We start from the raw sequence: 19201 nt of genomic DNA on the forward strand, positions 1-19201 counted from the left end.
TTAGTTGAGATGGGGTTTCACAAACATTTTTCCTGGGCTGGCTTCCAACCAAAAATCTCCCAGTCTCTGTCTCCCAAGTAGCTAGGATTACAGGTTTGAGCCAACTGGCCCAGCTAATTACATGGTTTCTGAAGAGAGCATGCTCACTGGTTAGATTGGTCTGATGCTTGCTTGTTTTGTTTTAAGGTTTTGGAAATTTATACTTGGCCTTTAAGAATGGGAAGATCCAGCCCAAACAAATGGTGTGCTAAGCACATAGATGTACGGTCATGGGTTCTAGAAGAAAGGAACTTCTCCCTAACTTATGACTGAAAGCCCAGGAGGATAGTTAACCAGAATGGCTGAAGATAACAACTTCCAATTGCCTGGAAGGGGGCCATGCAAAAAAGAATGCAGTTCAATTTTTATGGAACTACTTAAGACTAAGAAAGGTATCTGCTTTGAGGAAATGTGCATTACATGAGAAAGGGTTATCCATCAACTGCCTGCACGTCTTTACCCAAGACCTCCCTATTATAATTTTGTAAACAGTCATTCCTGAGTCCACCAAGTGTGGGTGCATCTGTTGCGGGGATAGATTTACTCAGACAGGTGGAAGTCATGACTTAAGGGTTATAAACAGCTGCAGAGGCCTGGGCTCCTTTTGATAGTCTTGGTAGAAGGGAATGAGGTCATTCCCCCTTTGCTGGGTATTAACCAGCTTTAGAACAAGCCCTCAATTCGGAACAACTGCAGTTTGGTGCAACTCCTGCACTATCCATTACAGTGGAATAGAAACATTAAAATGTAAAGAATTTCTAGTCATTTAAAAAGATCATCTTGGCGTGCTTTCTGTTGCTGACTCATACTGCTTTGTTAGGTTTCCAAACGGAACACACAGTAGGTATTCAGTAAAAATAAATGTAAACTTCCTAGCAATAATTTTCAATCCTTAAGAAGGATGGCCTTGCGCCAGGGACATGGCTTAAGTGGTAGAGCACCTGCCTGGCAATGTCAAGGCTGGGAGTTAAAACACCAGTTTTTTGGGGATTTTTTTTTTGGGGGGGGAGCGAGAAAGACACAAACAAATTTAGAGTAGCCAGAGGAACAACAGACACAACCACAAATAGAAAGAAACAGACATAGAGACAACTGGTCGGCCGGAGTGAGCCATCGGGTAAAAAGAAATGGCCCCGAGACATCCAAAGGAAAAAAAAAAGATATAAAAGGATGCCGTTATTATCCCACCATAAAGGTAAGGCAAATGAGTGATGATAACGACAAATCTGTCCTTGTTCTGATTCCCTCCGAGCGAGATTTCCCTCTGTCCAAGCAACTTTTTAAGTGACGGTGAGCAGGAACCGTACCGTGCGCTGGGCAGGTTCGCCTCCTGTCCAATCCTCGTCGAGATTTTTGGGTGGGGGAGGGGAGACCATCCTAGACTTTGCCTGTCCAGGAAGGGGGCGGTCTTAGTCCAAGCCACGGCCTCCGCAGCCCGTCGTGGCCCCGCACGGTGTTTGGCACTGCAGGAAGCCAATAGGATCAAACAGATCCATTTGAATCATCCAATCCCGATGGCATATGGGCGGGGATTAAGAGCCCAATAAAAGCGGCCGGCTGGCTGGCAGGCGGTGGCGGTGGTTCCTGCAGCAGTGGCCGGCTGTGGTCTGAAGGTCTCTGCGTCCCTCGGGTCCTTCCCTTTCAACATTCTGTAACCGCGCCAGCCTACCTCGCTCCTCGGCGCCATGACCACCACCACCACCTTCAAGGGTGTCGACCCCAACAGCAGGAATAGCTCCCGGTGAGGCGATGTGGCCGCGCCCGAGCCGCGCGGGGGTTGAGGACTGGCGAGCGGCTGCCTACGGGCAGGGCGGGCCGGGTGTCGGTCGTTGTCTGTAACTTGCGGGTTCGCTCCGCTCGCGCCCGGGCGGGTGGCGGAGCTTTGCGACGAGCCGCTTTGTGCCGCCGGGCTAGCCGGGCACGCCGGCCCCGCCCCGATCCCACTGCTCGCCATTCATTTCTCCCACCGAGTGAGGGCTGGGGGGGTCGGGGCTGGGGTCGGCCGCCCCTCCCGGCACTACAGGTTTTAGTCTGAACGTGCGGGGGCGGGGTTCGCTTTCTGTCCTCTGCGGCGAGCCTGGCCCAGCCCAAGATTGTGGTCCTGGTCTCCCAGGTGTCCAGACGTACCTCTGGAGTGCCCAGGTCAGGTCCCATTGTCCCACCACCGGGCCATGCGCTCCTTCTTCTAGCCCCGGGCATGTGGTGTCCCCCAGCATGTGCTGACCGCGAGCATGGGCGCGGTGGTCAGATCCTGAGATCGGATCTGCCGAGTCCCTGGGATCTTTTTCTCGCGGTGGCCCCACACATTGCTCGGGCCCGTCGGCAGGTGCATTTGGGGTCGGGATAGGCTGGCCATCGCTATGCCTCTCTCCAGTCCAGGACCCAACCGTCCTTCCTCTCTTCGAAGTGCCTCCCCTCTCCAAACAAAGGAGAGACCCCGTCTCCTGCCCCCTCCCCGCGCCCACCTCCGAGCGCGAGGGGGAACGGGCCAGTCCGTTTGGGTTTCCTGCGCTCAAACCTTCGGACCTCGTTATTTCTATCCTGCCTTCTTCACTTCTGCCCTTGACGTTTGCCAAATGAGTTCATCCCTGTCCCTGGTTCCCTTGCAGGAGGAGGTTTCCTGTTCTTGGGCGGGGCCGGGTTGACATCCATTGTCTCTTCTTTAGTATCTGCATCTGGGAAGGGGGCCTTTCTTGCTGCTCTTCCTATTGCATTTTGGGGAGGGGCACTGGGCACGGCATTTGGACTTGGGACCCTTTTCCGAGCCCTGGCAGAACTTGGTGAAAGGGTTTGGGTTCTGTGGAGGGTATCCACATTGTCTCAGCTAATTGCACACTGTCCTTTAAGACGGGTTATGGGTATCTGGGACCTTCCCTCAAGGCTTGGAGAAAGCTTAGAGTCCACTTTCACTGGACATTCGCCATTGAACACGACCTGCAGTGTGTGGCCAGTCTTGGGGTCCTGGCCAAGTGGCACAAAGGGAGCCATTTTGTGGGGCTAAGAAGCAGGCATGAAATAGCAATATCTCATGGGGTTAGAGAACTTGGGAACAAAAAGCACGCCTCAGCAGAGGAGTCTCAGGAAGAAGTACTGGAAGCCACCTTCCCTTTCAACGAACTCCTTTGGTTATGCGATGCAGAAAAGAATGGGAAAGACGAAAAAACTGAGTTAGAGCTTACTAGGAGGGTTGGGAACTTAAGTAATACAGACCCAAGAAAATGCTGGTCACTCCCTCTTCTGTTGTCACCCTTCCCATGAGATGACTTTTTTAGAGTATACTGAGACAAATGGAGGTTTGATTTTGCATTTTGTGAGATTAGATCAACTTTCTGCTGGGCAGACTTCAGTTGTTGGAATGAGAATGTGCAATCTGGGGTTTCATCCTTTGGGGTTGAGTTGAGGGCTTTGTAGGGATTTCACTGCCCAGGTCAAATGAATCCTCCTGCTTGTCTTTTCACATGTGTGTTCGAAATGTGAGACGTGAATGATTTTCATTTCTGCAAAATAAATGTTTTAATTCGTCTTTGTCATCCCTTCCCTTCAGTGCTGTGATCTAGGTACTGTAGCACTGTTGTTTTATTTACTGTCCACCTTTCCTTCTATAAACACACCTGATTCTCCTGAACGTCTTTTCTCTAGGAACATTTTCCTGGCTTTATGGCCTTATTATAAATCTAGTGTGGTGGAGAATGATCTGCAAAGATCATTTGGAAACTCTGGGATTTTTAAAGAGAAAAGAAAGAAATAATTTAAAAAAAATTTCCATCTGTAGTATAATGTTTTTTTGAGCCTTAAATAGGTAATCCTGATGTAGTTATCATGTGTATGGTTCAGAAAGAAATAGTAAAAAATAAAACTGAAATACTTTGTCTTATGATCAAATCCTTTGTTTGGGGATCTCGCCATTTCAAATGGTCTCTACAACGCTGACGTCATCTGAGTAGGTATTACCTGCTGTTGCAGAAGGAACCCAGACCTGTAGAAGTTGGACTGGACAGAGCTTTGGCTTGATTTTTAAGCAGATGTGTGGGTACTAGTGCTTCATTCTTGCCTTTTTAATTTTTTTAAAGGCCAAAAATATTTTTAATCCCATTAGCATTCTGAAGAATTCATATGACTAAAATCATGAGATTTAATTATGATTAGTAGAAAATCATTGGAATCTCTAGAGGTGACAGTGAAACAAGTTGATTTTGATTGTAATATTTCAAGTACAAACGATAAAAACTGAATCCCTTCAGACTTTAACATAAGAGAAAGCCTGTTAAGAATCCGTGAGCTGAGCACTGTTCGTAACCTGTCAGTCTGGCTGTATCTGGTGGGTTCCATTCCAGTGCTAAAGCATTTCCAGCGACACATGACTGACTGGCTGACGGTGGCTTTCAGTTTCAGGTCCTGGAGACACTCTGTAAGATACTTTTGGTTGTAATTTAAACAATTTAAGCATAAAATAAAATGTATGCCTGCACACACTTATATAATGAATGTAATCTAAGTGGATACTTAATATTGGAGACTTTTTGTGGTTTTAGACATTTTACATGTTGTAAAGGAATGCAGTGGAGTCTTGGGAGTAGAATGATTTTTGTGCGTGTGTGTCTGTGTTACTGGGGTTTGAACTGAGGGTCTACACCTTGACCCACTCCAACAGCCCATTTTTGTGATGGGTTTTTTCAAGATAGGGTTTGTGAACTATTTGCTTAGTCTGGCTTGGAACCTTGATCTTCCTGATCTCTGCCTCCTGAGTAGCTGGGATTACAGGTGTGAGCCACTGGTGCCCTACTTAGAGTGTTTGTGTGTGGCAGTGCCTTACTCTGTCACTGAGGCTGGCTTCAAACCCCTAATTCTTCTGCCTCAGCCTACAGAGTGCTGGGATGACATTTGTGGGCCACCATGCCCCCAGCTGATAATGAAATTTTTATTTAGCTTGAAGTGAGTATTGCATTTTTTCTAAGGGTAGACATTAATACTACATTCAGAGGTGGAAGCTAGAGGGACTGCAAGGCTAGGAAACAGGAAAACCTTAATCAAAGCACTGACTGCACAGGTTTGTAGTGTAAAGAGAAAAATGGCATTGTGTCATTCCCCACTGAAGTACTTGGAGCACTTGGGGTGTGCCTGCCAGGAGCTGAGGGTTTGGTGTCAGCTCCACCAGCCGGTGCTGGGCAGGTAGTTAGAGCTTCTCAGGCAGGTAGTTAGAGCTTCTCGGGGCTGGCTGCCTCTACATTCCTGACCAGCCAGAGCAGAACTCAAACCACTACCTGCACACTAGACCCAGCCTCCCCTGTTTTTGTAGGGCCCCTGAACTATGCATGATTTTTACATTGATAAATGGTTAAGAAAAATAAGATTTCATTACTTAGGAAAATAACATGAAAATAAAATTGCAGGGTCCATAAAGTTTTCTTGGACAGCCATACAATCATCTTCACATTATCTGTGGCTGCCTTTGTGCAACACGACAGTGAATGTTTTAGGAAGACCTGATTTACAAAGCCGAAAGTGTCTGCCAGCTGGTCCTTTACAGAAAGCTGGCCACTCCCCAGGAGCGCTTATCCCCTCCTCCCTGCTGTTCTGGCTGTACCGCTCACATCTTCTGGAGGAGGCAGGGGTTGAAGAGATGAGCTAGAGTTTGGACAGACACTGAGGACCAGGTGGCTTGTGCTCCCAGCAGGAGAAAACAGGTGGGTTAAGACTCCCAGGTGGAGATAAGCCATGGATCAGTGAATGAAGTTGCGGGACTGACTTGAGGAAGGTGGGTGGAACCATCTAGAGCTGTTTGAGAAGAGGCCATATTGCTAGAGGGCAGAGTTTATTCCATTCCCTTTAGTTTCCACATAACCAAGCCTTGCTGTCTGCTAAACTGAGGCCTGGCACAAAAGGAGGCAGGGGAGGGCAGTGGTCAATACCTGGTGCAGGAATGGATGTTGTGAGTCCAGTGAGGGGCAGTGTTAGGGTGCTGAGGCCAGGGTGCCAGCCCATACCAAAAGGAGCTAAGAGGCAGAATTTCTGTCTAGGCATCTGGAATGGATGGTTGGAAAAGGGCTTGCCAGGCCCTGCTGTGTGTGTTACGTTTTCTGGGTTTTGGTTTTTTTTTTTTTTTTTTTTTGGTGGTACTGAGGTTTGCTTTGAGCTTGCTAGGCAGGCACTGGCTACTGGTAGGGATTTTTGGAATCCAGAAAGTCTAAATGAATTTTAGAGCACTAAATGAATTCTAGCACTAAGGAGGCTAAGCAGGAAAATTGGGAGTTCAAGGCCAGCTTGGACTACATACCAAAACCCTGTGTCAAAGTCCAAGTTACTTGTGAGGTGGAGACGGGAAGGATGGAGGTTCAAGGCTAGCCTGGGCAAATAATCAGTGAGACACCATCTCAACAAACACAGGCGTGGCAGTGCATAGCTGCAGGAAGGATAGGCAGGAGGATTGCAGTCCAGGGCTGTCCTCGAAAAAACTCAAGACCATATCTGAAAAATAACTAAAGCAAAAAGGATTGGGGTGTGGCACTTGTCTAGCAGGTGCAAGGCCCTGAGTCGAAACCCTAGTATCACCCCCCAAAATTTCTTTTTTAGATTAATAGCAATACAGAAAAATGTGAGTATAAAAGAGACATTAAAATTCATCTGAAGTCCCATCCATGAGAGGAAACCCAATAACACTGTGGTGAAATTTATATGGCCATAATAATAGCTCGTGTGCCTGATTGCATGTTCTAGATTATGTGTGATATTCTAATAGTCATAGTCTTGTGAGGCACACTGTTATCTTTATTTTATAGAGTAGAAAACCCAGGCGGAGAGGTTAAGCAACTTGCAAGTAATGTTAGTGAGCCACACAGGAGGTTGAGATGGAGAGGATCTCAGTTCGAGGGTAGGCCCAGCAAAACGTTAGCAAGACCCCCTTCTCAACCAATAAAAAGCTGCACATGGTGGTGCATGCCTGTCATCCCAGCTAGGTGGGGAAGCACAAATGGGAGGATCACCACCCAGGCAAGCCCAAAAATAAAAGCAAGACACTGTTTTAAAAATAATGAAAGGAAAAAGGGCTGGGGGCATGGCTCCAAGTAGTAGAGCACCTGCCAGGCAAGTGCATGGCCCTGAGTTAAAACCCCAGTACTGCCAAAAAAAAAAAAGTTTGTATGAACTTATGATGTTGAGTTGGCATCCCTTCCCCCATCTTTCACATTCTAATAAGCAAACATATATCCTTTTGTTTTAAATCACATTTGTTTTTAGTCTAAGTAGGAAAAACCAACCAAGTCTTTTATTTTTTCTTTGCTTTTAAGCCACAACACATGCACTCAAAAGGTGTACTTAAAAGGCGGGGCTATCTTCCTGCTGCAGGCACTGCCTGGGTGTCCTCCAGTCCTATTCGCTCTCACACTGCCTGCAGATAGCATGAGACGCTCAGTCCCCAAGACTTATCCCCCACCCCACTTTAGATGTCACCCTACTTTGTGTCCCAGGCTTTTCCTGCATCTGTGTGTCTGATCAACTAGCTATAAATCAGGTTCTTAATTCCCTCTTAGGTTTGATGAATTTGCTAGAGCAGCTCACAAGACTCAGATGCTTACTGGCTTATTATGAAAGACAGTACAAAGGGCACAGATGAGGAGGGGCATAGGGAATTATGGGAGAAGAGGTGCTCAGCTTCCATGCCCTCTCCAGGTGCCACCCCCTCCGGGAACCTCCAGGTCTCAGGTACCCAGAAGCTTTCCTTCTGGGTTTTTGTGAAAATTGCTTTGCATAGTGCAGAGGTGTGATTGAAGCTATGATGTGTTTGGACAAATGGTGAAATCTCATGTTGAGAGACTGAGTGAGTAAACGCAGCAGGCCCGTCTGCTTCAGATTGTTTGTTTTGAGACAGGATTGCTGTGTAACCCAGGCTGGCCTAGAACTGCGATCCTTCTGCCTCAGCCTCTTGAGTTCTGTGACAGGTGTGTGGCAGCACACCCGACTCTGTGCTTCCATATTCTCCTTGGCCTCTCTGTAGCATCTGTCCCTCCAGAGTACAGGGCAGGACCCTCTGGAATGAAGAGGTTCTTATGACATACTGTGGGCCAAGAGTAGGTCAGAAATTTCTTTTTGCTAATTTTTTTCTTTTAGTGGTCCTGGGATTTAAACTTGGGACCTCATGTTAGGCTAGTGTTCTGCACTTGAGCTTGCTCCCTAGCCAGAGAAATTTAAAATTAGTATTACTGGAGTTTGAAGTCAGGGCTTCAAACTTGCTCTGTTTTGGAGATAAGAGTGGTGTTTTGCCCAGGCTAGCCTGGTCCAGGACCCTCCTGTTTTAAGCTTCCTGCATCACTGGGATGACACGCATGTGCCACCATGCCCAGCTTTTTTTCTTTGAGATGGGAACTTCCAAACTTTTTTGTCTGGGCTGGCCTGGATCTGAGATCCTCCTGATCTCAGCCTTCTGTAGATTCTGATGACACGTGTGCACCACTGTGCCCAGCTATTGATTGAGATGGGGTTAAGGGGCTGGCCTCAACCATGATCCTCCCATTCTGAGCCTCCCAAGTAGCTAGGATTATAATGTGAGCCACAGCTTTATGGGCAGCTCTAAGACAGAATAGTGGACATTAGAGTTTCTGTGTCCCATCGTGGGGAAGGGATATTCTAATCTCTGTGACCTGCCTTGGGGAGGGAGTTTTGTTCCAGGAACCACAGACAGAAAATACATATTGCAGCTAGGGAGATTGAACTTTTTTTTTTTTTGGAGTCTTGGTATATGTTACTCAGGTTGGTCTCCAGCTCCTGTATTCAAGTGGTTCTTCCTCCCTGGGCTTCCCCCAGTAGCTGGGACTACAGACCTGGCTCACTGCACCCAGCTCTGAGGTTGAAGCTATCCATGCTTTAGGGACAGTCTTTGTCAGAACTCTGTTTTGAGAGTTATTTTGTGGCCCAGACTGGCCTCAAGTTGGAGGTCTTCCTGCCTCAGCCTCCTGAGTGCTGGGATTTACACCTGGCTGAGAACTCCTTATGGTCACAAAATTCTCAAGAGAAACTGACAAACACACCATTGGAGTAGAAGTTGATAACTGAGTCTCTCAGTAAGTGATAAAACATTTTAAAAAATAAGCCCTGCACTGGTGGTTCACGCCTGTGATCCTAGTTATTGAGGAATCAGAGATCAGGAAGATCATGGTTCAAAGCCAGGCTGTGCAAATAGTTTGAGAGACCCAATACAAAAAAAGACTGGCAGAGTGGCTCAAGTGGTAGAGCACCTGCCTAGCAAGCATGAGGCCGAGTTCAAACCCTGGTTAAAAAAAAAAAGATTTCACCAATTCAGTTAACAGGCTTACTCTAGTAGACATGTAGGAAACACTGGTAAATATATACATTCTTTTGAAACATGCATACATAATTTATGAAATTGAGCACAGATTAGGCAATTAACGCAAAATTGAAATTTCAAAGGATTCATGGCATACCAGATTCTGTTGTCTGCCTTATACTTTATTGCAGAACCAATTAAAAATTACACCCCTATTTTTGGCACCATAAATATACACTTAAAAAAAGAAAAAAAGTGTCTCCCTATGTAGCTCAAATAGACTCTTAACTGTCAATCCACTTGCTTCAGCTTCCTGAGTGCTGGGAATACAGGTGTATTCCATAATACACATAAAAATATACTTCTAAAACCTATGGGCACAGGAGATTGAACTGAGACAATAATTAGGATGAAGGGGGAGGAGGGAGAAATGACCCAAACATTGTATGCACATATGAATAAAAAAATATTTAGGATGAAGCAGTAGTGAGAGTGCTGTGTGTCAAGACTTGAATGTCCTCTAAAGGGGCTCTCAGAAGGGAGTTCACACTTACGTACACTATTTTCAGTCTTTGTTTTCTAATATAATAAGCTGAATTTGTAAATGACAACTGTATTTATTTGGAAACTTAGAAGAAATGAATACCTTCCTAAAAATAAAGGCTTCTTATTCAAATCAGTTTAAGAAATAGAAACGTGGTGTAATGGTGCACACTTCATTTCTCATATTAACTCTTTCTCTGTGGTGAGTATAAGCATAGAAACAGGGCTCACCAGTGCTAGTGAGACATCTAACACCAGTGAGCTCTCCTTGGACTAGTTGTTTTTTTTTTTTTTTTTTTTTGGTGGTGGTAGTAGGGTTTGAACTCAGGGCCTCACATTTGCTAGGCAGGTGCTCTACCACTTGAGACACTTTGCCAGCCCACCAGTCGTTCTTATATATATTATATATATTCTTTCGTTATTTTAGTTGGCTGAAAATAAAGTAGGAATGATTTTCAAATGGATAAATGACAAGATGTGCTTCTAAACTTCTTTGCAGATATGTTCAGCTAAGCCTCGTAGGACAATGTCCCTTAGGTCTCTCTAATCCTTTCTGGAAAGGGAACCAGGCAGGCTGTTATCTGTGAGGACACTCAGACAGTTTCAGCTGCCTGGTGTATGCATGACCTTCTTAGAAACGTGCTAAAGCAGTAGTGGGCCTCCTAACATCCAGCACTGAACTCACACCAGGATGAGCCAGTTCTTTTTTCCTCCTAGCAGCTCTCTTTTGGGTGAGGGAAATGAAAAGTGGTAGAAAATATTTATGCCAAGAAATGTTTTGGTTGGATCTGAAATTAACCTTTTGCCATGATTTCTAGGGTTTTGCGGCCTCCAGGAGGTGGATCCAATTTTTCATTAGGCTTTGATGAACCAACAGAACAGCCTGTGAGGAAGAACAAAATGGCTTCTAACATCTTTGGAACACCTGAAGAAAATCCCCCTTCTTGGGCCAAGTCAGCAGGTACTACTTTTTAGTTGTGACCACTGTTCAGTCACAGCAGAAATAATCTATCACAGTTTGTTTTGTACTGACCAGCAATGTCTAGTTTAATGGTAATGAGTTGAATAGCAGTTCAAGCTTATCTTGAGAAGAAAGAGATGGGAAATTCTAGCTGGGTGTGGTGGTACATGCCTATAATCTCGGCACTCAGGAGACAGGAGGAATAGGAGTTCAAAATCAGCCTGGACTACATGAATTAATCTGGTCCTAATCTGATCAGAAATCTCTTTTACCACTAGGTCCTTAGTTAAGCCCTTCAGTTAAGCCACTGGACTTTGACAAAGGAAAGAGACTGGGTCATTTTGATGCCCAGATTGATAGAGAATAAAGTCAGACAAGTGAGCTAACCTGGTCTTGACTCTGTCTCAAAAACAAAAAAAGAAAACAGTAGAGCGCCTGCTTTGCAAGCATGAAGCCTTTAGTTCAAACCCCAGTCCCACCAAAAAAACATGAAACCAGTTCCTTTTTGAGATGGCCACGTAGCTCAAGTGATAGAGTACAAGCTTAGCAAGTGTTAGGCTCTAGTTCAATCCCCAGTACCATCAAAAAAGTAAATAAAATAAGAAATTACATTCAGAATTATCATAATAAATTTCCCGTGTACAATGAATATATTCCATTAAAAATGAAAAAAATTAGAAAGAAAGAGATGAGAAATGTCAAGAATCTACATGAGGGATCAGAATAAAGATGGACCAGATTGGATTTTTAAGCCCCTAGCTCTCCTCCCTTAGGCTGTTCCTCATTTTGTAAGGTGGATGTAAATTATAAGCTGCTCTGCTATATAGGTCATCCTGCTGTCTTTCACAGGAAAGCATATTTTGGTTTCTAGGTGCCAAGTCTAGTGGTGGCAGAGAAGATTCGGAGTCATCTGGACTGCAGAGCAGGAGCTCCTCTGAAGCAAGCTCTGGAGACTTCTTAGATCTGAAGGTCAGTGTGGCACCATGGGAAAAGCCGAGCTGAGGGCTGCAGGGTGTGGAAATTAAACTGCTCCTTGTTTACTAAGAGTTTCAGTTCTGCTACTGGACATTTGCATAGCCGTCCTTAGGAAAGGGACTGGGCCATCTGGGTGATGGCAGATTGATAGAGAAGAAAGTCTGACAAGTGAGTTGACCTGGTCCTGATCTGCTCAGAAATCTCCTTTACCGTTAGACTTAAGATTAGGTCCTTTGGAATTGATTCTGGGGATTTCTGGGTCACCCTCACTTCTGCATCTCAGGCAGAGTGGAGAATGGCATTTCTGAGTTCAAGAGTCCAGGACTGTTTCACTTGTTTGAGAATGTTGCTGGGAGTTGAACTCCAGGGGCACTGGAGTTGAAGTCTGTTTTTTTCAGCAGTAGTATAGTGGCCTGCTGTGCTCAAGGCCCCGGGTTTGATCCTCAGCACCACAACAACAACAAAAGAGAAAAGCAGACAGCTTTTGTTGTTCTGGTGAAAGATCCTCTAAAACACTAAGTGGCATTTACTCATCAGAATAAATGGTGCTTTTCCCCATGTTTTAGGGGTGTTACACTGGGCCAGTTTATTGTAGCGTTGTTGTATAGCAGTGTCCCATGTTGAATGAATATTGCCACTTGTTCCTGTTCTAGATCTTTGCCCCTTTTCCACTCTGAGAGGAACCTGAGTTAGGTGAAACAAAGGAAAGGGCTTTATGTCAGTCCTTCCAGGAACCCTGAGACAGGTCAGAACAAACAAACACACTTCCTTGGGAATAAGGGGAATAAGGCTCCCTTCAGGACCAGATCCCCAAAGTGGGGATGTGCCTGCTGTCTTCAGTACCACTGCATAATGGTGAGGGAGCTGGCACAAGGCTAGTTGAAAAGTCCACAAAGCTTTCCTATTCATACCACTTACTTGGTTGCTCTAAACTTTTGACTCTTTTCCACAGTTCTCACAAAGTTGATATTGACAGTATATTGAAATACTAGGACCTGGTAGTATTTCAGATTACAATGTTACAAGACATTAATTTTTTTTTTTTGTGTCTCCCAATTTTTTATTTAATTTTTATTGTTTTATTATTCATATGTGCATACAATGCTTGGGTCATTTCTCCCCCCTTCCCCCACTCCCTCCCTTACCACCCACTCCACCCCTTTCCTCTCCTCCCCACCCCCTCGATACCCGGCAGACACTATTCTGCCCTTAAGACATTCATTTTTTAAAAATGTGCCTTGAGGATGTTGGTGTGGGTCAAGAGATAGACCATAAGGCTGGCAAAAGAGAAACCCTGAGTTCACATTCCAGTACTGCCAAAAAAATAAATAAATAAAATAAAGCTTTGAAAATAATGTTCCAAAACCTAAGACTAGCTGAGTGCATTCCTATAATCTCAGCTGCTTGGGAGACAGGAAGATTTCCAGTTTGAAGCCAGCCCAAAGTTAGTGAGAACCTACCTGGAAAACAAAATACAATAAAATGGGCTGGGAGTCAGATTCAAGCAGTAGAGAAATCCCTAGTTTTGCAACCAAACCAAAGAAAGAAAGAAAACCTAAAATGAGATTTTGGCTGGATATAAAAGAAAGTATTACTTAAGGTTTTGGGAGACATTTCAACTATGTGTCTTCAAAGACAGGAAATCAGAGCATGACTGATCCTTTGTAGTCCTGTGTAACCATCTGGCCATTTGTGATAGTCCTGCTTCTGCAGTTACCATGGCGGCCAAGGACTCTTGATTTCAACTAGACATGTTCCCGCTGAACTATGACTACTTTGTGTGTTGCAATATTAAAACAGGAAGTAAATTTTTAAATTTTTTTCTTTTCCAGGGAGAAGGTGACATTCATGGTGAGTACTTCTGAAGATGGGATTGCTAGTTCTATTAATGGTTTTAGAACAGATTGGAACTTCGATTCAAGTCATATCTTGGGGGAAAGAGATAGACTGGCCCCGAGCATGAAAACACTCTGGGTGGAGAGAAAACGAAAGTAGAAAGTTAGTAAACACAGCCTGTTGTGAATGTGCTAGAAATGTCCTGGAGAATCCTTTAAAGATATACCGACATGATGTCGGTGTTTGCTACACTTACTGAGGGCTTCGTAGTGAGGTGCTCTGGCATCACAAGCTTAACTTGCAGAGTTCATTTGAATTTGTCCTGAGTTGCTTATTCAGCAAGAGACTGGTTATCTGCTGGGTGAATTTGAAATGATCTTGGGGCCAGCTGTAGATCCCCAGTTAGCCATCTACATTACCAGTTATAGGTGGAAATGAGCTGTAGTCCTTTATGTAATTATTTTAAACCTTTGAAGTATCTTATTGGCACTTCTTTTAACAAGTGCTGCTGAGTGTAAACTGAAGCTTACAGGTGTGAGGCAGTAGCAATCAGTCAAGTTGCAGTCACAGACCTTGCGGCCCAGAAGAAAGAGGCTGCTTCCTCTTAGTCTCTCGGAGCAGTACGTTTTTTTATTAGCACATATTAATTGAACAATGTGAGGAGCTTTATTGTAATATTTCCATACATGGATGTCTCTACATATTCACCCCCTTTATTACTCTCTCTCTTACTTTTTTTTTTTTGGTGGTACTGAGATTTGAACTCAGGGCCTCACACTTGCTAGGCAGGTGCCTCCACCACTTGAGGCATTCCACCAGCTGTGTTTTGTTTTGGGTTGTTTTTGAGGTAGGGTCTCAAGAACTATTTGCCTGGACTGGCTTTGAATCGAGCTCCTCCTGGTCTCTGTCTCCTGAGTAGCTAGGATTACAGGCGTGAGCCACCAGCACCCAGCTTACTTTTTTTTTTTTTAATTTACCATTTTTTAGTGAGACTGGGGTTTGAACTCAGGGCTTCTTCACTTGCAAAGCAGGTGCTCTATCCCTTGAGCCACACCTCCATTTTGCTCTGGCTGTTTTTGCAAACTGTTTACTTGGCAGGCATGATCCTTCCCAATCTTAGTCTCCCAGGTGGCTAGGATTACAGGCGTGAGCCACCAGCACAGGGCTCCTTTATTAATCTTTATCCTCCCCCCGCCCATTCCATTTTGTGATACAGAATGTGTAGGAACCAGACTTCTCTTGTGCCCTCTCAAATGGTGCTTCCTGGTGGTGCATAATAGGAGGGGAGGCTCCTGGGCTTTTGGAGCATTGCCTGGACTAGTCACTTTACCACTGGACTGGGGATGTAGCAGTTACTGTTTGTGTTCAGTTTGTGGCATTTGTAAAGATTGTTCCAGAAGTGAAAAAACAAAATCTTCTAGGTTTTTCAGTTGCACTGCTTATCTTCTGAGTACTTCCACAATTAGCAGTGTCAGCTTCTCTTCCCCATCCCCATGGGAAATGCCAGGCGAGGACTCTACCAGTGAGCTACACCCCTCGCTCTACAATCAGCTTAATCTGATTTGGGCCAGTGAATATAATTAAAAATTTTAGGTGCCTGGAAACTTGAGAGAGCTTTGATGAAGACAGAGACAATATGTCATTAGTCTCACTGAATAATTAATAATTCCCTTTCCCAGCTCAGTTCATTCATTATAGATTTTTCAGGGAAATAGCACCTTGAATTGTATGTTATGCATGTACTCCTTGGTGGCTTTTTTTGTTTGTTTTTGTTTTTGGTGGCACTGGGGATCAAACCCAGGGCTGTTTACATGCTAGGCAAGAACTTTACCACTGAGCTATATGCCTAGCTGTTTGTTTGAGCTTTCTTGCCCCTCCAATGAAGACATAGGCTAATTTTTTTTGTTGACATGTTATCACTAAGTTGCTTAGGCTGGCCTTGAACTTGTGATCCTTCTGCCTCAGCCTCCTGAATATCTGGGATTATAGACATGTACCACCACACCTTTAATAGGCATCAGTTTTGTCACCTGATCATTTTGTGTACCCAAGTACTGCAACTTTTAGCTTGTTTGTCATAAAAGTGACTGGGGCATAATTCTTCAAGATGCAGGTGGTGGAGTAAAAGTTAATTCCAATTGTGTTGAAAGTTGAGTTGAAAGGAGGGAACTCTGACCATTTGAAGGAAGACAGGTTTTGTTTGGCTATAACGGAAATTGCCTTGATCTTTTGTCCAGTTAAACACAGGAATGGCTATAAGTGAGCCTTTAAGAAAGACGAGAGGCTGGGAGTATAGCCCAGTGTTTGCCTAGCATGTGCAAGGTCCTGGGTTCAATCCCCAGTCCTGCAAAGAAAACAGGAGAAAGTCCAGGAAGTTTAGGCCCCACCTTCAGGCAAATTAGACTGTTACATTTCTCCCTGTTCTGATTTCTTTGGTGCCTACAATGAATCATTTTTCTATGTACACATAGGTGTCTTTGTTTGGTTATCTTACTGAAGTGCCAAAGAAGAAGTCAGGAGTATATAGGGAATATATAAAAAGTTTTAATGTGCAGGCCTGGGTTTGGTCCTTAGTACCACAATAAATAAATAAACGTATGTTTGATAAGAGGTATTTTCCTTTGAAGTCTCATGTTTTAGAATTATTAGGTTGGAAAGAAAATGGCTAGTTTGAACAGACAGCCCATTGTTGTCAAATTGCTATAAAAGTATCTAAGACTGGGCGTGGTGGTTCTTGTCTGTGATCCCAGCCACTTGGGAGGCCAAGGCAAAGGACTGAGAGTTCAGGCCATCCTGGGCCACATTTTGAGACTCTGTCTCAAAAGCAAACAAAGAAAAAAACCTAAATGCTTTGCTTTCAGTTCTTTACTCCTTAACAGACTGAAAACAATAAACTTCCCTCTTCTTCAAGCAGAGTTATTTCTGACCCAACATGCTGAAGTGAAGGTTTGCTGCTGCTTGTCTAGTCTCCAGGGGTGCTTTTACTTTCTTTTTCTTTTTTAGTATGTTGTCTACTTGTTAAGAACAAAACAGCCAGAGCTGGTGGCTCATGCCTGTAATCTTAGCCACTCAGGAGATAGAGATGAGTAGGATCACTTTTCAAAGCCAGCCCAGACAAATAGTTTATAAGACCCAATCTTGAAAAAACCCTTCACAAAAAAGGGGAGCTGGTAGAGTGTCTCAAAGTGTAGGCCCTGAGTTCAAGTTCCAGTACCACAAAACAAAACAGTTCCATTAGTGACATAAGACAGGTATAAGATTGGTGGGAATTGTCCAGTGTGGTGCTGGGACAGAAGGATAAGGATTCCATGCCAGTTGGGCACCAGTGGCTCATGCTATAATCCTAGCCCCTCACAGAAGGCAGAGATCAGGAGGATTGTGGTTCAGAGCCAACCTGGGCAAATAGTTTGTGAGACCCTATCTTGAAAAAACCCATCACTAAAAAGGACTGGTGAAGGAGCTCAAGGTGTAGGCCCTGAGTTCAAACCCAGTATGGAGACAAAAAAAAAAAAAAAAAAAGCCATGCCAGCCTGGGCTACTGAACCAGACCCTGTCTCAAAAATAAATAGATAGATAAATAAACAAATAAATAAAAACTGGTAGGAAATGAGCTTGATTCCATCTGAGGCAAATTTTATGAAAATAAACTTCAGTGGTAGAGCAGAGATGATTTTGTATCCTTCATTAAAGACTGGAGGTGTAAGCTCGAAGCCCTTAGTTCAAACACCAGCCCCATCAAAAAAAGATAGAATATTCATTAACCACTTGATCCAAACTTGACAATGAAGAATTCAATCAGATCTTGTATAGAATGAGGCCAGGTCAGAGAAACAAAAATGAAAAAATAAGTTGTTTCAGGCTGAATTCATGTTCTGTAGTCTCTTTACCTTGCATCCTGATCACAAGGGAAGGAGGATGCTTTGGCTTAGCATCAAGACAGTGTGGGTGGCAGAATGGTAGTCTGGGAAGAATCACAGTTCAAAGCACAGTTCCTGCTGAATGTGTATCTCCATACCAGCCTAAAGTCAAAAAGTTGTAAGTGGAATTGTAAGTTGTACCTTCTGTATACCATATCATATGCTATAATGATAAAATACTATAAAACAGTTAAGCAAAATGAAATTTGTGTATAAATATGGATGTTTGAAAACACTGGAAAAGATGAAGTCAGTATTGTTTTTAATGCAAACAAAACGAAGGTTTTAGATGTTAATTTGTGGTTACATATCAATACACATAAAACAGAAATGGACTGTAAGGATGTAAACATCTCTGTAGTTAGGGTATCTGGGGATGGGGGTCAGACCTATAACTTCCCTGTGATGTAACTAGAAAGGTCTTTCAGTGCTGGGGATTAATCACAGAGCCTAACGCATGCTAGGCCAGATCGCTACCCCTGAGCTACACCTTCAGCCCTAACTTAAAGTCTTTATGTTTTGGTGGGTGAGGCGGTTCATGCCTGTAGTCCACAGCTACTTGGGAATTGAAGATCTGGAGAATATCCGTTCAAGGCCAGCCCAAGCTAAGTTAGTGAGACCCCATTTCAATCAATAAACCAGGTGTAGTGGTACACACCTGTAATCCCAGCTCTATGGGAGGTATAGGTGGGAGGATTTTGCAGTCTGAGACTAGCTCCAGGCAAAAACTCAAGGCCCCACCTGAAAAATAACTAAAGAAAAAAGGGCTGGGAGCATGGCACAAGTGGTACAGCACCTGCCCAACAAGTGGGAGGCCCTAAAACATGTTCAAATCCTAGTACTGCCAAAAAAAAAAAAAAAGCTCTTTAGGACTGGTACATGGCTAACGTGGAGCAAGCAAGACCTGAGTTCAGTCCCCAGTGTCAGGGATTAAAAGAAAAAAGACACTAAAACTTTGTATTTTTATATTTGTGTAATTTTTAAAAGGTCATATACAAAACAAACATGGCAAAATATGAGCAGTGGAAAATCTTGGGTAGTGGTTGTTGGTGATTTATTTCTTTATACTCTCTGGGATGTTTCTTTCAAACCATTCTCAATCCAAAAAAGAAAAACCTTAGATTTTTAATCTTAACTGGAAATAGTTAGTAGGCTCACTTCCATTTTCCTTTCCTAGAAAATGTGGACACAGACTTCCAAGCCAGCCTGGGGCAGAGCGAAGAGAAGCCTGTGCCCGCTGCTCCTGTGCCCAGCCCAGTGGCCCCGGCACCAGTGCCATCCAGGAGAAATCCCCCTGGTGGCAAGTCCAGCCTGGTTTTGGGTTAACTCTGACTGTCCTGAACTCTGTCGTTTTGTTTGTTTGTTTTCTCCATGCTTGTGAACTGCACAACTTGAGCCTGACTGTACATCTTTTGGATTTGTTTCATTAAAAAGAAGCACTTTATGTACTGCTGTCTTTTTTTTTTCTTTTTCTTTTGAAGAACAGGTTTCTCTTTCTGTGTCTGACTCCTTTGGGTCTGTGGGCCATGGCATGAGTGTTTCCTAGTAGTAGACTGGAGGGAAAGCTTTGTGACACTTAGTACCGTGTTTTTAAAGAACAAATGATCTGTTCTCAGCGTGTTACGGGCTCTTTTGTACTGGGGGTTTTTGACA

The 19201-nt window shown here is 44.1% G+C and overlaps 1 protein-coding gene and 1 non-coding gene across 4 annotated transcripts; both read left to right on the top strand.

Moving 5' to 3' along the window:
- Positions 1 to 1595: 1595 nt before the first annotated feature.
- Jpt1 (Jupiter microtubule associated homolog 1) lies at positions 1596 to 18992 on the top strand. Of its 3 annotated transcripts, none has more exons than XM_020165553.2 (5): positions 1596 to 1780; positions 10678 to 10820; positions 11692 to 11789; positions 13628 to 13646; positions 18726 to 18992. In XM_020165553.2, exons 1-5 carry the CDS (start codon positions 1725 to 1727, stop codon positions 18872 to 18874), a joined length of 465 nt encoding a protein of 154 aa, XP_020021142.1. In that variant the 5' UTR covers positions 1596 to 1724; the 3' UTR covers positions 18875 to 18992. The 3 variants fall into 3 exon arrangements, with proteins under 3 accessions (XP_020021142.1, XP_073901273.1, XP_073901275.1); XM_074045172.1 differs by lacking the exon at positions 1596 to 1780 and adding an exon at positions 7637 to 7737; XM_074045174.1 differs by lacking the exon at positions 1596 to 1780 and adding an exon at positions 7725 to 7852.
- LOC141414471 (small nucleolar RNA SNORA54) lies at positions 4321 to 4446 on the top strand. The gene has a single exon (XR_012439498.1). It is a non-coding gene; the product is annotated as a small nucleolar RNA SNORA54 (small nucleolar RNA).
- Positions 18993 to 19201: the final 209 nt, after the last annotated feature.

This window comes from Castor canadensis, chromosome 11, assembly GCF_047511655.1.
Source record: "Castor canadensis chromosome 11, mCasCan1.hap1v2, whole genome shotgun sequence".
In the NCBI taxonomy this organism is placed as follows: domain Eukaryota; kingdom Metazoa; phylum Chordata; class Mammalia; order Rodentia; family Castoridae; genus Castor; species Castor canadensis.

Excerpts from the sequence above, each read along its gene's own strand:
- Jpt1 (XM_074045172.1), top strand. The coding sequence starts at position 7,667 with ATGGGAGAAGAGGTGCTCAGCTTCCATGCCCTCTCCAGGTGCCACCCC. Across the intron at positions 7,738-10,677 it reads CGGGAACCTCCAGGTCTCAG|GGTTTTGCGGCCTCCAGGAG; the intron begins GTACCCAGAAGC and ends CATGATTTCTAG. Across the intron at positions 10,821-11,691 it reads TTCTTGGGCCAAGTCAGCAG|GTGCCAAGTCTAGTGGTGGC; the intron begins GTACTACTTTTT and ends TTTGGTTTCTAG.